The sequence below is a fragment of the Stegodyphus dumicola genome, chromosome 6, assembly GCF_044657685.1.
Source record: "Stegodyphus dumicola isolate Sdum_Otavi_A_Nest chromosome 6, ASM4465768v1".
In the NCBI taxonomy this organism is placed as follows: domain Eukaryota; kingdom Metazoa; phylum Arthropoda; class Arachnida; order Araneae; family Eresidae; genus Stegodyphus; species Stegodyphus dumicola.
Window position 1 is genome coordinate 120,341,712 of NC_140773.1, and position 19,512 is coordinate 120,361,223.

Genomic DNA, 19,512 nt, shown 5'->3' on the forward strand with positions numbered 1-19,512 from the left:
AGCATCTAAAATGCCACGTTACTGCAGTTCATTTATCACGAAACATTTTAACATTGACTCTAAGTGAGCGGCAATCACAGTGGTCCAGCTGTCGACTGCTCTTCAGAGAAAAATGGTTCAGTTATAAAACTAGCTGTCATTCAAAACTAAACGGTGTGGAATGACTGCTATGCAATCGAATGCAGTAGGAGAATGCAATGGAACTAGATAGATAACATGAGGGATTTCTTTGGCCCAAATCGATTAAAAGCGTTTTGAATCAGTATCTTCATGTTTTAGGGCCGAATTCAGGCTTCAAAAATTACAAATTAGCGATCTGTAAGAAAACGATTTCCTGATTGTACGCACTTGTGCGAGTGATTTGTGATCTCACATTTTCTAATCGCTAATTCGTGGTTTCCACAGACGAATTTCTCACTTACACGGATGGCGCACTCGACGATTATCGAATTTAACGCCTTTAAATGGTAATTTGCTTACTTCAAATTTTCTTAAGGGTATACAACATATTAAACCCGTGTAACAAAAGGTTAAGTTAGATTCCGACCCATATTTCGTTTAAAAATATTGCATACAGCGCCTTTTCCCCCCTGGTGGTGAAGTATGGAACTTCCTTTTTTTCGCGGAAAATAAATTCCTATGACCTCCTTTACACGATTACCAGGTTTGATAACATTTGATCCAGTAGTTTTCGTTTCATGACCGTTTCAATGTGGAACTTTAATTATAACCATTCCGTATATTATTAAATTTTCATTTGAAGCTATGCGTTATATGTATACCAAACGTAAATTTTTCGCTTTTATGGAAACATAAAGAATCGAAGCAAATATACTTAGGATAATGGACCAAAATTGAAAAAATTTCCCCTCCCTTCGAAAATAAAATATTGAAATTCGACCTTGAACTTATTGGGTTATCGAAATATTTAATTTGACTACTTATCTTCTTCTAAGTCCTAGTTCCGACAACAATTCCGTCAAAAATTCCGAATTACTTAAGCTGAAGTAAAAGATTTAGCATATATTCACTGTATGTTAATAAAGTAATCAGAGTGTAATAAAAATAGATTATAGAATTTACGCTGATGCATTTTTTTGTCTGACTGCACAACATGTAATGGAAGAGAAGGCTTGTAGAGATCTGTTTTTGACATGCCTCTAAAAGTAGATGTCATACTCCTTTTGCCTCTTCAATATCAAAAAACTTTTCTTTGAGAGGCAACTTTAGTTTTTGGGAAAGAAAAAAAACCACAAGAAGACAAATTTGAAAAACATGCAGGACGATTGAATACACATACTTATTTTCGGAACACAAGCGGTTCTCCGACTGGTTATTGAATAATGAAAATATGCATTAGCATGCAATACAAAACATTTGGAATACGTTGTCTGACTGAAAACGTAAGATTAAAAGTCATCTGCTTAATTCACAGCCATTTACAAGTCAACTACTGGGGCAATTGCAGAATCGTTTTAATCCTGAGCTTCTAAGACAAACATTATATCACTGGATTTAAACACTTCTCTAATCTTCCGAGAACGTTCCTTCCTTAGCTCATATTCCAAGAATATTAAGTGAATACAATTATTGCAAAAGAAACTGAATATCCATTTGCACTACGGCTTGGTAGTTTACTAACGAGTTAACAAAACTTAAATTCTGCTTTTTGTGTCTAAGTATACAACAATATTTTAAATACTTACAAATTAATTTGGAGATTTAATTGGAGCCTCACCAGTTGCCTAGCATTTGAAGATTGTTAAATACTAATTGTTTGTTGCGAAGTCTAACCCAGGCTGCATGGTTGGTTTTCGTAGTTTTTTAGGTTCTCTCTACAAAGGTTCACTATGAAAGCATCTTAACCAAATAGCTCCCATGTTCTTTCTATGTTCAAATAACCAACTAACCTAGTTTAAGCGCGATTTCCAAATGAAGTTACTAGCAAAACCCGAATACTCATTAAAAATCATGTAGCTTGCCAATCGGGAGTAACATGAAAGATACGGCGCCAATAATTGAATTGTTGTTACGGTACGCTGTTTCTAAATTTAGATGGCCATTCCTTAATTAAATAGCCCACCAGCAGCCGAGCGGTAAAGACGCTGAGGACTGGTAATTCGGTCTGAGGTTCGAATTCTGCGAACGGGCTGGCTGCATGGGCGGTTTCGTGGTTTTCTCCATGTGTAACGTGTATACGAGCCAGTTTCCCTTAGAAAGTCCTCCACGAAGGCATCCCTCCCTTTAGGCAGATAGCCCTCGTGTGCTTTGCCATAATTAAATAATCCAATCCAATCCTCAATTAAATATAATTGATTTGTAACTTCTACTAGAGCTGACGGTAAAAATTGAAGTGCAAATAAATAATATCGTGTGCAATCTTGATTAATATAAAATAAAAAAAATTGCGTAGAAAAATATTTGCATTCAGACATAAAGTTTTTTGAAATATTTGCAATTACTTATAAGAAGGATTTATTAATAACCGTAATAATTACTTATTATATTATTGATGATTAGGATTCAGTTCTTGACAATTACATTCTAAATTAGAATTTTAAGGATATAATGAAAATACGCTACGCAAAAAATTCATTTTAGGATAAAAATGAGTTGATTTTTTATGTTTTAAAACTTCTTAAATTCATTTAATAAACATCGTATCCTCGTTGTTAATTGGATCCAGAATGTTGTGTGTCGTTTATATAATTATTTCTACTTGTCCACAGAAGCTGCTGACTTATCCAGCCATTAAGTAGCTGCAAATCATTTCTACATAACCATTGAACTTCCACTAATTCAGTCTCTTGATGGTTGTATGTTTATATCATAATTTGACTTATATAAATGATTATTCTAAATCTTATGTTTCTATAAAAATATACTGTGCTTTAAAAATATGGATGATAGTATCTGCCGCTTTTTCAGCCACTTCAAAAGCAACAGTTTGTTTAGAAATAAATTATGCAGTTGATGTCATAAAATATTTTCATAAAATTCAAATAAACATTAAACGAAAATTCTCAGTTTTAGACAATTCGATTTAAACGAAGTAAAGTAGCAGACGATAAAACGAAGGTAAAAATTTACTCTTAGAAAAATGTACTCTTATTTTTTTTAAAAAAAAGGAAGAAAGAGAGAAATTAAAAGGCATTGTTAAAATTTGAATAATATCATCTATAATTTTAAAAAAATAGCTTTTCATATAGTATTAATAAATATTTATTACGCCTTATTGAGGAAAAATATTTCATATAATTAATTCTTCGTAAAATTTTACTTGAAATTTAAGGTTAAAAATAGCTGTGGCAATTCAGTGTAACAAAAATCCGTAGACCACATTTGGCGTTATTATCGCTCAAAAAAAAGACGCCAAATTTCAAAACGCGAAAATATGTAAATTCGTGTATATCTTAGAAAATTTTTAATAAAAAAGTCTAATTTTTTGCAGATATGCTTAAAAATACACCTACTTTATGATGATGGTAAAAATTTTATAGGTTATAATTCAAAATTTTTTTCGAAAAATTTATAAAAATTATTTAAAAATAGAAATTTAAAAAATAAAACACAAAAAATGGGTAAATTTTACTTGGAATGAACCTAAATTTCGAAATGTGAGAGAAAAAATCAAAAAAGTTTAATAAAAAAAGAGATATTAATAAATATTTGCCAAATTCAATTAACATTGAGGAGCTAAACGTTTGAAATCTAATATTTTAAAAACTAGTCGTACGATTTTTACAAAACTTGGTATTCTGGCATAATGTGAGTCTTAGAATCGAAATATGGAAAAAAATTGGTATGTTATTTCAGAAAAAGTCCGATTTTGTGTCAAAATACCTATGTTAGAATAGTGCTATATATAAATCTAATATATATCCTAAGTCGCGCTTTCGAGACATGAAAAACGCAGTTTGAATTTTGTCAATCGGCTCTGTAGAACGGAAGATATAGCACTGTCCCATTTTTTTTTTTTTTTTTTTTGAGCAGTGTACCAAATTTCGTAGCCGTAGGTCTATTAGCTAACGCGCAGCGCGAACGAAAGACACACAGACAGACTCTTTCTTTTATTATATGTAAAGAGATTTATTTATAACTTTATACAATACATGCAGGAAATTTAGAGTTTTCCACACATTTGGACAAGTCGGTCGAGTTGCCCTTATTCCAGAGGAGAACATTAACTTAGATTTACATATGTACTAAACATTTTTCGAAAAATCCTTGATAAGCTTCTGTCTAACCAATTTGTTAGAATCTGGTCGTTTTGTGATTGGTAATGAAAAACTTTCCAGCAGACAACATGGGTTTGTTAAGGGGCGCCCGACCGACAATGATTTATTTGATGTGGTAAACTTTTATTATTATATTTATTTTTTATTATTTATTTGATGTGGTAAATGATTTATTTGATGTGGATAAAATAAAAGTCACAGTCACGTTGTATTAATTTCATTTGATATCAGTAAAGTTTTTGACAGTGTTTGCTGGTGTTCCTCTTGAAACAATTGCTTGATCTAAACATTTAGCTGGAAGGTTTTCAATTACTGAAAGGCGTTTTTCACAACAGATCAATTTCTTTTACTAAGTCATCTGAATCTTGTATGACTTATTTGGACTCTAGGAAAGGATGACCTCTGTAGCTCTCCACTGTTGTTGAAAGTTATTATAAATAAACTGATAACTCAGTCTCCTCCTATAGATTCTGATTGGTACTGTTATAGACTCTGATGATATTATGATTTACATGTTCGATTCTTCTATGGAGAAACGAAAGGAAAAACCTCAGGAAGTTGTTGTTATTTTGGTGGAGACGTGGAGCTACTTACCTGTAATTTTGAGGAGACAAATGCTCTCTTTTTCGCAGAGGAGGAAAACAAATACGAAAACCAAATTAAAAATATAAAGATCTTAAAATAAAATTTGTTTCTAATTTGACTTATTTGGGTGTTATCTTGGACAACAAACTGAACGTTTCTGAACATTTTAATTTCATCAGTTAAGAACAGATATGACTTTAAACGAATACAAAAGAAATTTTCGCTAGACGCCCTTACTTTGAAAAGTTTTCCATCGGGAGATTTATAGAAATGTAATTATTCCCAATGCAATGCATGATATCGGAGCCCGGGAGTTTAGAGCGGCAGAATTATTAAGATTACGATTGAAACTAAATTCTATACAGAGGGACTGGATGGTGTTTATTACGAGACTATTTAATAATACATCAGCGGAGGTTGCTTGCCTATTTGCTGGCTTTCCGTCCTTCTCGTTGCTCTTTCAGTAATTTTATGACATATTTTTGTTAAGATCCAATCCCTTGTAGATTCTTTAGTTAGAGTTGCATTCGGGACATTTAAGTTAGAATTGATTAACACCGTACATAGAATATCAATTCCTTTCTTAAGACTCCCACGAGCTCCATGAATTTGGCATTTAAAATGATAGCTCCGGGTGTGGAGAGTGCATAGGCGCAGCTTTTGTTGCTGCTTTTATAGTGTAGAGGTAACTAATACAGAGATTAAATTGCAGATGTATAATTCAGAAATTCAGGCTGAAGTACAGGCCATTGTTATGCCCTTAAGATAAATATACAGAAATTTAAAATTGAACATATATTTTATATATATTCTGATTGTCTTTCTGCGCTTCAGGTTCTTTACGGCCCGGATAACTGTAATCAAGCCTTCGGTGACATTAAGGATTTGTATGTAAAATTTAAGGAAAACAACGACTTTGTATTTAATGGATCAAGGCACATAGCTGCTTTCTGGAAACGACAAGGCGCATTCTTTAGTCAATTAGGCAACATATGCTGTGGGTGATTATGAGATCAATGTTCCAGGTGCAAGACAAAAGGCTATTTACATCATGTTTAAAAATATACCGGAATCTTGGAATATATGCTGCATGAAGTGTAACAGAAATGAAAATTCTTACTTTTTTTAAAGTGTGGAAAACATGGAGGTTATGAACGATATCGACTTCAATCAGCTTGTTACGAGCCATAGCAGCTTCCCACAAGATTTATCAAGATTTGGTGTCCAGGGCAATCCATTCCGTAAAGTTTGAAATGTAGTGGGTAATAATATGCATTTTCTTGAATCATGTGAATTCATTGCTGGTCTCCGAAACGATTTTGAATGTACCAGCGAACGTGATCATTAGTCTAAGAAAAATATGAAACCGCATAAGATATTATGAAAATTATAAAGAATAAGATGGATAGGATAAGAATTAAATTTAGTGCTATTTACCATTTTTTTGTATTGTGTGTGGATGTGATATGTCTTTGCTTGTGATTATATATTTGAATTTGCTTTTTTTCATTATATTTTTTTCTTTCTTTCCCCCTCGCTCTTAATGCTCTATCGGGTGCAGCCCATTTTCATATAAAATGAATTTACATTCACTTGCTGGGCCTGGCTGCGTCCAGATCCTAACTAACGAATTTAACAAGTAAAGTAAGACTTAGGTAAATTGATCTACTTGGTAGAATCAGCTACGGAGTGCATTGAGTGTGACAATAAACATTTAACAGAGTGCCTGATATAAAAAGATAAAATAATACATTAACGAAAGCAATGTACGATATTATTCAAGGTTCTGATTAAAGCGCAAGACATAAATTAAAAGATAATTAATGTGCATATATATACACACATATTAAAAACTAAGAACACAAAAATAAGACAAAAGCAAATAAAAATAAATAGAAGAGAAAGGAAACGTTAATATATACTAAACCCGAGTATAGAACTTATAGTGGCTGTGGTGGCTTCGAGGATGGCAGCTGAAAATTACTCCAGCCAGTTTTACATTCTATGCACGTTACGGATGCAGTCGCATAAGAATTTCAAAGCATAACTTCAGCCCATGCACGGTTTGATCCTCTGCTAGCTGTCTAAGGTGAAGTTCTGCAGTCTCTCCTGCAAACGAACGCAAAGTGATTTGGACCTTCTGCCGCCCCGCATAAGCACTGCTCATTTTTACGTCGCCTAAAGTGAATCTAATAGCCTGTTAGAAATTGAATAAAGTGAGACGAGCCATTTCTTGAAACTGATTTATTTTTGTAAAAAATCAGTGGACTCTCCTGGTAATATTCACTGTTGTCCACAGATGTTTGCAACACACCAAGTGTGAGTATGCGGATCTGCTGCTGTCTCGATTGTAGCATTTGCAGTTTCATTATTAAATATTCCTGTGCGGGCAGGTATGTACTGAAGTTTGGGTTTACGGTTGCGTGATATATTTATTAGGAGATTTTATATGATCCTGACGAGTGTACTTTTACACTATGTGTTTTGGATTGGCTGTAGGCTAGAGGAAGAGTCTGTGTAAATATTGTATAGATATTAGCCAATGTAGGCAAGTGCAGCTTTTAATGCAACTAACCCAGCCTGAAAAATTGAGCTGTGCTGTGTGAGCTTTCTTTCCCACATCTTTATGACCTGGCTTCCAAGTTTGATCTTAATGCTCGTGTAGTACTCTTTCAAAGATGAAAACTTGGCTTTCGCGATCTGCGTTTTGTGGAAAGCGTTGTTCTTTCGAAATTTTAGAGAAAGTGTCGCTCTTTCTGTGCGTTACTTGCAAGCTTGCATTCTTCGCCTTAGGGCAAAGACCTTGCTGTGTTCTGTCGCCAGATTGGAGTTCCACCTGCCACGCAGATATTATGAGCTTACTTCCAATCTCTCACCAGAATTCGGGCTCGACCCCAATGATACGACAGCCAACAACACTAACCCCTATATCGATCATGGAGGCTTTATTTAAAATGCATATTTTAGAGTTGTATAAACTGTCTTAGCTAAAAATGTGCAACAGTATGTGATTATGCTAACCGTACGTGCAATGAGGCAAATATATATATCAGGAAATTTTATCCTAAGAGAAAAAATGGAAATTAATTTAAGAGACTGTGTTGTAGCTCTGTAGTTCATTATTCGTCAATAAATAAATTAATAGTGAACGGATGAATGAATATTATTGATTTTAATTGGTTAAGACTATATCTTACAAATCGTTAATTCATTATGAAGTGAAGTAATTCCTTTAATCAGATTTTCCATTCAGTAAGATAATAGAAAGGCAAATCCACCGACAACTGCTTATATTAAAGATTTTATATCCTACATATTTCGGAGAGCAAACGTAATTGATAAAACTACTTTTATCCAGAAATATTGTAACGCATTTTTTTTTTTTTTTTTTTTTTTTTTTCAAGAAAGTAACAAAATAATCCTTGACTGAGGAAAATTATATTTTTCATTTTGAGGGGCAAAACACTTCACCTTAACAAAAAATTCTAGAAATATTGTACTTTACAGGCATATACGGTTTTTACTGTTCACATTCAGTAACCTATTCTCCTTTGTGAACGAGTTCTAAGAAGAATAAATGTTGAAGGTTATTTTATGCTTATTAAAAGCTCTCCTATTGGAAGTGGTATTAAACGTAAGAAATAAGGAATAGTGAGGAAACTCCTGTATATTAATTTGTCATGTTGGTAAGAAACTTCAACAAAGAGATCTGGATTATATATGAATGCCAAAGTTTAATGCTCGAAAGTACTTCGAAGCTTTTAGTTTGCAAAGACAGTATAACTCAAAAATATGTGTTTTAATATTTGCATTTTATCATCAAAATTCAATAAACGTTAAAGAGGTTCCATTGCATTGAAGCTTATTTTTTGCTTTAAAATATGAATTTCATAAAGTCAGTACATAATACTTTATTTCGCATTCTGAGTTGACTGAATATCATAAAGACAAATATTTTAAATATTTACTGTGGAAATTTCTCCATTTATGAAATTTGAATTAAAAATCAATTTTCTAAAATTTTTCTGAGGTGTAAAACTTATTAATGCGACAAATTCTGCATTTGAGAGCAATTCAAATTTAAGGTAAAAATAGCAACATTTTAAGCCAAGTGCAAAATTATAGAAATTTCATCAACTTGTATAAACTGAAATATGACTGCGAAAAACTTGATATTAGTATTATGGAGAGAAAAACCTTTATTGAAATTTTAATCAAATGGATCTGGATTTAGTCCAAATTACGCAACATTAAAACTAAAATTAAATGTATTCTGCTAGATTTACTTTTGATTGCCTGTAACAATAACTATTTCTCAAATTTCTAATTTTTACTTTGAATTCTGATTGTTTCATTCATTTTACGAAAATCTGAAACTATTCGTTTAACTTTGCAAATGGCAGATATTTAATTCCAATCGACTATAGGTAATAAACGCAATCATATTTAGAGATTTATTATTTAGCATCATATTTTAATGTACTATAAATGTTATGATTTGAAAATATAAAGATTCTGTAGTTTAATAATATTTTGGTTTTTTTCTTTTTTGTAGTTTAATGGAAACCTAGGCATTTAAATTTTCATAATTAACATAGTATGAAACATAACATAGATTTTCATAATTAACATAGTAATAATTAACATAGTATGAAAGCTTCAGCACAGTATATTTTTATTGCTATTTACTAGAATATTTTATGTATGATCCGATATTTCAATTGCAGATGTGTGGATATTATTTTTACGATACTCACGTTTATGTGCATATTTACGCGATTATGCAACGAGGGCGTGCTCAAGAAGCATATATAGTATTTCAAGAAGTATAAAGAAAGATTTGAAAACAAATTCTTCATTGTTGAAACGCTTAGTACTTCATGAGATATATGCGAATTCGTTACACTTTTATTGGTCAATATCAACATTTCCACAAATGAAACGTTCCAATAAACTAGAAGTTTATTTTTACTTATTTTAAACTTTCTTAACGACTTTAAACTTGTTTTAAACAATATTTATTCCTTGTGCAATTGAACAGCTTTGTGCTTAACGTACAAGTAACTATTCATAACAAATTTTAATTAATCTGTGTTGAATCGAATACGTGATTTTACTTTCTCTTTCAATTTTAATGTTATCTTAGAACTTTCTGCATATTTTTTCACGCATTTGTGTAGTTGCTTAGTTTGAATAAAAGTAATTGAACCAGCTGTAACACAAGGATGTAACATTATTTTTGCATTTTACATATTCTCCAGGATTTTCCCTTGTTTAAAACATTTTAAAACTCAGCTTATGATTTTGTCAGCTAATAATTTTTTTAAGACGGTAGCTATAATTATTCATTTATTTAATAAAAGGTCCTAGTTTTGCTTTTATTATTGGCTACTTATTTTACGCTCAAAACTTTTATTTACTCAAAAATTGAATCGTCGTCCATGATCATGATAAAATGCATTTATATTCCATAGACTCTCCAGTATGTGCTTCCCGTCAGCAACGGATTTATCCCATTGTCTACCAAGGAAAGAGTAACATCTCTTGTTCAGTGGACGCAGATCCTGAGAAAGTGTCCTTCAGGTGGACTCTGAATGGCAGCGTGGTCAGGGAATTAGGAGGAGCTTCGGTGGTCGAAACAGCCGGAGGAGCAAGAAGCGTCATCGAATATCAGCCCACGACAAAGATGGATTACGGATTCGTGTACTGTCACGCGAAGAACTCCATCGGAGATATGAGAGAACCTTGTGTATTCAACGTCGTTCCTACAGGTAATGTCTTAGATGCGCCCCAACCTTTGATTAATCGAAATTGCATTCCTCAGCTCCTCTGCGGAGATGTGCTTATCCGATAACCGGAATTTCCGTCAATGTACCTTTTACCTTTCATGCAATCAGAAAAGAAAAGCAGATGAATCGAATAAGAGGACGCCCACATTGATAAAAATGTTTCTTCTTATAATAATCTTCACTTTCTTGGCCGAGGTGTTTCTTAGTATTAATCAAAATAATGTTCGCAGAAATTTCTATCATCGCGTTTATTCTACGCAAATGTGTTTTACTGTATCAGTGCAATAATATAAATTTTATAGGGCCGTTCTTTATATCTTTCAGTGATACATTGGCTTCATAATTTGTACAAATAGACGGGCACAAAAAATTTACTTCCGGATACAGGTTTATCTAAATGCAACAATATTATTAGTTACTTAAATAAGTGAAATAATTTTATCGGATTTTAAGTTATTGTTCAGAAATAAGACATTTTACCGAGTAATATGTTTTCCAGAATTAAGGCAATTTATTTAATTTTCGTAAAAATAGCTAAAATTTAATATCCCTGATAAAACACATAAATTGCTGATAAATAAATAAAAATTATTAAATCTCTGATAAAATACATAATTATTTAAATGTACAAAATTAATTAAATATATCCGATTCTTATAATTTTGAAAATCTTACTTGATTTATTACTATTATGTAGCAAAAAATGCAGAAATTCTTATATAGTCTTGAATGAATTTATTTGTCATAGTAGTTAAATACTAATTCCAGTAGTTATAAAATTATCGCACGAGGACAACTAAAGGATAACAAAAAAAATCGGTTTATTTGTTACGGAAAAGCACGCGAGGGCAATCTGCCTAACCGGAGGGATGCCTTCGTGGAAAACTTTTTAAATGAACTGCCTAGCGTACACGTTACACACGAGGAAACAGATAAAAACGCCTATTCAGCCAGACCGTTTGCCGGAATTCGAGGAGCGAACCGAAATACCAGTGTCCAGCGACTTTACCGCTCGGCGGCTGGTGGGCCCTTAACAGAAAGGAAACGTCATTTTTCTCACATGAAAGCTTATTAAACAAATAAAGAAGTTAAAAATATATAAATTAGCAATATTTATAGTTTTTGAAATACTCCTTTTATTTATGCGCTTAAGTTTTCAAACTGGAGATTATTTTTTTTTCTAATAATTTCTAATAATAAATATGATGAGAATAGATTGTGTATCACAAAACATTAATAATCGACCGAGAACAATTTGAACGAGATTCAGATTTTAAAACTAAAATGCTTCAAAAATGAGGTATTAAAAAATTTCCGCCCCCCCCTTTTTTTTTTTTTTTGTTTTGTTTTGCTTTATATAAAAAGAGAAATAACGACACGATGATTTGAAAACATGGCGAAATTAAGAACAACATTAATATCGAATCAGGGCACGTTATTAAAATTGAATTTTTTCTAAATTAATGGCAACTAATTTTTAAATTAATAGTATATACATAGACTGACTAACTAAATGGTTTATTTTTCATACATTTATTATTTTCTTTCCCACATTTATTACATCATTGAGCTGCACCTGCTCTCGTCCTTTTTTTTCTAACATTAAAAATCATGTCATAATCATTCAGTAATTCCAATTCAACATTTGTGATGCTTAGCATTGCTTCCCAAGCAAATCCTGAGGTACTGTAAAGTATCATACGAGATCTAAATCATATGTTTTTAGGGATACATCTTTGAAGTTGTCAAGATATCTGGCAGTATCAACACATCCGTTTTTAAATACAAATATGTATATTAACCTAAGTTTTCATTCTCAAATTCATTACAGATTTCTGGCTTTCTTTTATTCTTCATTAGTATATTTGTTTTCATTTAATATATTATCAAATTTTTCTTTAATATATTATAATTTTATTTATCATCTAAATTTTGAGATGGCAGTTTTGTTTCTTTATATCTCTGTTTACACTCCATACAGTTATACCTTTTAGTGTAATAAGACTTGGTTTTTCACAGAATAAAATGTTAAAATTTTTCTACACATTTCCAACTTAAGATGTTGGAATAAATTACAAGTGCTGGGTGGTATAAATTTAAATGAATCTACAAACCTCATTTTCACTCTTCCGAGATTCTTCACTAAACAATATATATTTTTTCCGATATATGGAATAATTTCAGTACTAGTTTTATCTCATTCATGTTCTTTTAGAAGCAAATACATATCTTGTCCTGCTAATTTATGAATTGTTATAGGAATATAATAAAGAATTCGCTATTTTAAACAGCAAATATTATAAGCTGGTCCTCGATATTTTTCGGTTAAATCTGCCAATAATCTATAACTTTCCTTTTATCATTTCAAGCACCAAGTATCATTAATTTTAACATTTATGAAAAACTTTTGTACTTTTTATAATACTCTTCATTACAGTCTACTATGTTCCTAAAGTTTTATATTTTTTCGTTTTCTCATCAATAAATTTTTCAGTTTCTCGAACATTATTAGTTAACAAATTTATGAAGTTTCTCAGCTTCTCTGTAAATAATAAGTGGTTTATAAAACTCTAAAGTCTTCTTTTGAATAAAAATATCTTGAACACTTGCCACGTAGAAATGTTTGATGTGTATCTATTTGACTTCTTATTAATCTGATAACAACCTCTTATTAATAATGAGAATTTCGATATTTATCGATATCATGTTCACTTCAGGAATTACGTAGTTTTTTTTAAAGTTTATGATTGTAATGGGTTTCCAAAAGATCTTTTCGTTTGAAATATATGATTAATTAAATCATATTTAAGCTTTTAAAAAGTTATGAATATCATTTGCTCCCAATAAGCAAGCATACAGTTGTTTTACTGTATTATTTTTTAACTCGATTTATATACTAATATTTTAGAAAACGTAAATTTCATATTTGGTGCTTCTAAAATGTCTGTCCGTTCATATGTATATTTTTCCTCATTAACACTTAATTCTTGTGTATTTAATCATGGAATCACAATTTTTACAATTGAAAAGATAATATTTACCGGTCTGATAAACATTATCCACAGTTGTATTATTTTACAAAATTTATATTTCTTAGTCTCTCTCTCTACATATATATTATTTTTATAGACATAGTAGAATATGAAAATATAAGAATAAAATTAAAAGGTGTTACAGAAGGATATGTCTCCATTCTATTTTTTGAATCTGTAAATATGGTTGAATAGTTATTTCTTGCTCTGTTTTCAGTCTCATATCCAAATGCTCACCGACTTTAACCTTTGCTAAAAGAAAGTTTCTTTTGGAAATTCCGTATATATGCGAAATGCAATATTATCATAACTGATATACAAGACCTGGTTCAAACAATTCTATAAATAATGAAATTTTGTTTAAAATTTAATGAAATCCTAAATCATTGCATAAAATGTTATTATTTAAAAATTTTGCGATGTTGTAGAAATGTCAGTTTTTCTGACGTTTAAAAGTAATCAAATAAGCAGTTGTTGCTTATTTTAGTTGTTATTTCAATAACTTGCATAAAATGGAACCATCGTTTCATAAACTAAATGTTCCGTTGCGACATATTGGTCCTTTACAGGATCTGTGCAATTGGATAAAATTTTATCTTCCATGTCATAATTCTATCATCTATTAATCATATAGGAGAAGAAACATAAATCCCTTCTGCATAGTATTGTACAACATTATCATCCTTTTCAATAATCACATTTATTGTTTCCTCGAAGTACCCCTTATAATTAAAATCTTTTGCTTCAGTGGGATCTTTTAAAGTTTCCAATTCCTCTCTCCTTTGCATCCAAATTATCTTTAATTTTACTTTCGATGTCGTAATTTCTATCGCTTGTCAGTCTAAAACTGCCTTTCTCTGTTCGTTTATTAAACTGAAAATACGCTATCATTTAATAAAGATAAACATGTTTCATTTTCCCAAAGACGGTTCCATTTAAATGTAGGCAGAAACCATGTTAATTTTACAGATCGCATAGGGGATCACAAAGACACTTAAAACTTCGTCTCATGATGATGTTATGTCGAGAATTTCAATTTTTAATATGTGTTTTAAGTTATTATTATTCTAATATTTTTATTTGTATTCATGTGTATTTTAATCTGGAAAAAAAGTATTCTTAAGCTCTTAAGGTTTTATTTTACTCATTATTCTTGAGTTGGAATTGTGACAAAGGCGAGAGACGGTGGCGAGGACACACATCTGGTTTATGGCCTTTTCCAACAATGGAGGCAGTTGGGAGTCGTGTGTCGCCCTTTTAACTCTTTGCGTGGGAAACGGAAATCGCTTTGTTAAAGTTTGCAGTCTTCTTACTTCAAGACAGTGGGAGGTGTACTAAGTTAGATAATTGGTGCTCGTAAAAGCTAGTTTCGCTTGTTAGTTGGGGGGTCTACTTCTTTTTCTCACGTTATGTGTGCAAATGTTTTTCGGATTGCATTGTCAGATTTTCTGGTGTTTGATTCGTCATGGGTGTGTCATTTTCTCAATTTAGATAACATAAAATTCCGGGATTGGTAAGATTTAATTTTATGATTTTTGTGAAAGCCTATGAACTCACAGAGGCGGAGAAACCGAGTTTTCCTGGGTGCTTGCACCAGGCTAGAGTTCATTCTGATTCTGTTTCCTGATTCTTTCAAGCTAAGAGTAAGAAGAGGAGTGGGGGCTTGACCCCTTGCGGGTCTTGCTCTCGCGAATGCCGTGTACCAGCGGGCGACGGTCTTGAATTTCTATCGGCTTTCAGCTGATGAGAATTTTGCGCAAATTGAGACTAAGTGCTTATGCAAAATATAGCTTTGCTGCTGCTTCGTTATATTTTCCCAAGAACTTTAATTTGACATTCTCGAGGTTACCTTAATACAGATTTTGTTGTAGCGTTAGCGTTCCTGATTTAAAAGCAGTTGGACTAGCTGTTGAACTATCTAAAACTCCGTATTAATCCGTCGATGATGGCATTCTCGATCTCTTCGAATGGTCAACGCAATGAGTAGGACGATCTGTTGAACTATCAGCACTCCATATTAATCAGTCGATGATGGCATAGGCGTTGAATGTATGAACTTCACCCTGTGAGTGAATTTTTTTTTTTTATTTAAATTGTAGCCGAGTAATGATACTATAATGATTTAACTTTACATATACCATAAATGTTTATCAGTGGGTTTGATCTTTCAATTGTAAACTCATTCCACATTATTTTAAAATGGTTATTTGATTTTTTTTTAAATCTGAGATGTTTATTTCCGCAAAAATAGCAAGTGAAACCATCAAACTTATTTCTTTTATAGCACGTTTGTGAAAGTAGCAAGTGAAATCATCAAACTTATTTCTTTTATATCTATTTTATGGTCGTTATTATCAGTTGTCTATAGCATATTCACATCTTCAGCCTTTTCAAACTCATTTCATCTTTAAAACCTGTAATATCCCTTTTGTATTCATTGAAGGATTTAAATATATGTTTCAAGCATCTATAAACATTTGCAACTTGTCTGTATTTCGTAAAAATTGAATCTTTATGTTTTATTCAGTTTTACTTTTTTTTGTAACGTCTAATATCGTTTTTTTATTATTCATCAATTCTAGAATAACTTAAAGAATGAGTGTCTGCATGATCGGATTTATTTTTCTAGAAAAGCGCATTGGTAGTCACAGAAATCAAATAATCGATCGTAATTTTTTTTTAATTCAGGTTTGAACATGACAGCATAATTTTGATGATTTTTCTCAATGGTAGTGTCTCTTATTTTTAAACACTTATCGCTAACCAAATCCAATACATTAACAAATGTTGCATAATAATTCCTTATAGAAGAACCGTCTGATTTTACAGTTTTAAACTTTTGACAAAGAAAACCATCTGAAAACAGAAAAAGAAATATCTGAATTCTTGAGCAAAAATTCTGCGTTTTCGTTTTTATTCTTGTAATCAACATTTTGTTGTTTTCGATTTATTTTCATATTCATAATCCGATTACGAATTATTAATACAATATAATATCTCGATTGTAAGAATAAATCGTATTTATCATATCATTAGTCTCTTCCGTTTATTTAATTATAAAATATGGTTCAGAAGTCAAACAACAAAAATCAGCGTTAATTCACAAAATTATTACATATACCATAAATTTTGTGATTAACGCTGATTTTTGTTGTTTGACTTCTGAATCAGTATTTATTCGGCGTGTTATTGTGTCTTAATTATAAAATATGGCTTATATATTTTTAAACCTTTACCTATCATACAGAATATATCTCTCCATTTACCGTGAAAAAACAGATTTAGTTTTTTCTAATACTTAACTGCCAGTTATCGGTAAGATTATCTTTAAAAAGCCCCTCTTCCTTGGATTCTTTTATTCTTTCTATAATATCTGAGGCAATTCAATTTATAAAATAAATCGTTAACAATAAATTGTAAATTTTTTCAGGTATCCCCTTTCCTTATTTTCAGATTCAAATATTAAATTATATTCAAATTCTTTATTTTCATGTTTAATAACTCATTCTTTTGATTTATATTTTTCATGGTAATATTCTTTACAGTTTATCGTAATTTTTTAAAATTATATGCTTATGAAACGTTTATACAATTGCAGTGCCCGGTGGTAAGTTTTTTGTTTGTATACGAAAGAATAACCACCGACGTCTTATTATCGATTAAAGCTCCCCTGGCAAATCCTAATACTTTGCGCAGTTTATTTACAGATAAATATATTTTTATCCGTTCAATAATTTGATAGTACATTATTGTCTATCTCGTAGGATACCAAGCTGATTATATGGTCCCTATTTATATAATTTTTCTTCCGAGTTTTTAAAATAATCGTTCAAGGTCTGTAACTATGTTATTTCCAATTTGAAGCACTGAAATCCGCCAAAGTATTTAAAGATATTATTTTTGCAATTTTCACTCATATTGTACAAAGGACCAAGCATGGTGAATCACTGGAGTGCTACCTTTTTAATTTGAAGCGTATGAGCAAATTCAACCGTGAATTCTTCGGTCTAGCTTTTGAAATTAAAACCAAATACTTCATTCTCATAGAAGAAGTTTCTCTTTGGAATCAGTTGAGGTGTTTAAGTAAAAGAATAATTTGAAACATTTTACAGATCGATTTTTTATCATCTTGACTATATATTTGATGTTGTACAAAGCGGAAGTTAATAGATAAAGGTTTTTGTATGAAGCTGTCATTATATATTATTTTTCTTGATATTTTGAGGTATTTTACTAATTTCAAGAATGTTTTTAACTACATGTAGTCACGAAAAGAATGAAAACACTCAAAAAAATAATAAATGTATAATTCGGATTTTTACAATAACAAACCAATTGGTTCAGGACCCTATAGATGGATCTAAATTAATAACACCGTTCTTGAATTTTTTTCATTTATGTGGGCAGTACATCTGAAGTAAAACTCCACAAAAGCTTTCTCGTATTTTAAATTACCTTCGATCATTTTGTTCGAAATTCACAATTTTAGTACATTCCCTTTAAAATATTTTTTATGCATTCTCTTTGCCTTTCGTTTATTCTGTTTTGTAAAGCTAATATGAATTCGGGATTACTTACTTTCGAAACTGTTTCCGATCCAAACAGTTTCATAACACAGCACATACCGTAGCGCCTGTTATTTTCTAAGAAACTAACATTTGAGTCTTTATTCAAATGAAACGTCAGAAAGTTTTTAATACCCTCTAATTCCCTTTTATTTTAAATGTACGAACGTTCTCTATCACATCAATAAAAGGTTAAGGGAATTTCTCAATGAACTTAAGTACAAGGGCTTAAAGTACAGAAATATTTTCGGTGAAGGGTCTCATATGTTAAAAACTGCACTGGTTAGGACGGGGCGTCCGCGAATACGCATTAAGAGACATGTCAGCAAGCGCCTCCTATGGTTAGTCGAAGTTTGGGAACAAAAATTCACAAAAACCGTCGCCAGCTGTTTATCTCAATGTTAAATAGACTTTGTAACCCTGTTTATCCGGCAATTCTTGGGACTCATGTAATTCCTTTCGTGTTACACGGTACAAGGCATGCTACAATTTACATAAAATTTCAGTAAAATTATTTACGTATATACAAAACCCGAAATAATATGTTACTTAAAAGATATGCATACCAAGACTAGAAACCATGTTTGGGATAAAAATATGATTAAATAAAATATGATTAATAAAAATATGAGAAGACTGAGATATCATTCGAAATCTCACAATGCGTGAAAGAATAGAGAGAGATCGTTAGACCTATTATATAACCAAAAATAGACGTTTGGAATGGGGTACTGTTTAAATGTAAGTTGAAAGCTAGAATTTTGGGTAAAACAGTTTCTAAAGCCAAAACCCGGCACTAAAGATATTTGCGATGTTTGCGTCTCATAGAAAAGTACTTTTTCAGCTCAAACATCTTGTCAAAAGAAAAAGAAAAAATTGAAAAGATATATATTACAACTGAGAAAAAATATATTGTCGCGTGAAAAATCTGCAGAGGAAACCCAAACTACCTCAACACGAAAAGAAATGCTTTTTACATTAAAAAGCTGTTTATATAAAATACAAGCACCGCATTAGAAATTTTAGAGGGAGATGACTATATGTTCCTAGATTTGACGATTAATGACAAGCAAAATTTATTATTTTTAAAGCTCTTTAGTAAATGTAATGGAGGAATAAATTATTTACTGTAACTAATTGTTTTAGTAAATATGCATGGGTTATCTATCCTCTTAGCTAGAAAAACAGGAGAAGAAGAAACAAGCACGTTTAGAACAACTTTTAAAGAGCGAATTCCATGAGGATTCAGACAGATAACGTTACAGAGTTCATCAATAAAAATACTCAGCAGTTGTTTAAATAT

At 31.3% G+C, this 19,512-nt stretch overlaps 1 protein-coding gene across 3 annotated transcripts in view; it reads left to right on the forward strand.

Annotated features, from left to right (window-relative positions):
- LOC118183273 (adhesion molecule nephrin-like) overlaps positions 1-19,512 on the forward strand; it is a 714,613-nt gene that overhangs the window by 525,935 nt on the left and 169,166 nt on the right. For all 3 annotated transcript variants that reach the window (XM_085818853.1, XM_085818851.1, XM_085818852.1), the window contains one exon: positions 10,298-10,594. In XM_085818853.1, coding sequence (XP_085674979.1) covers positions 10,298-10,594 — 297 coding nt within the window. The remainder of the gene's footprint in view (positions 1-10,297; positions 10,595-19,512) is intronic.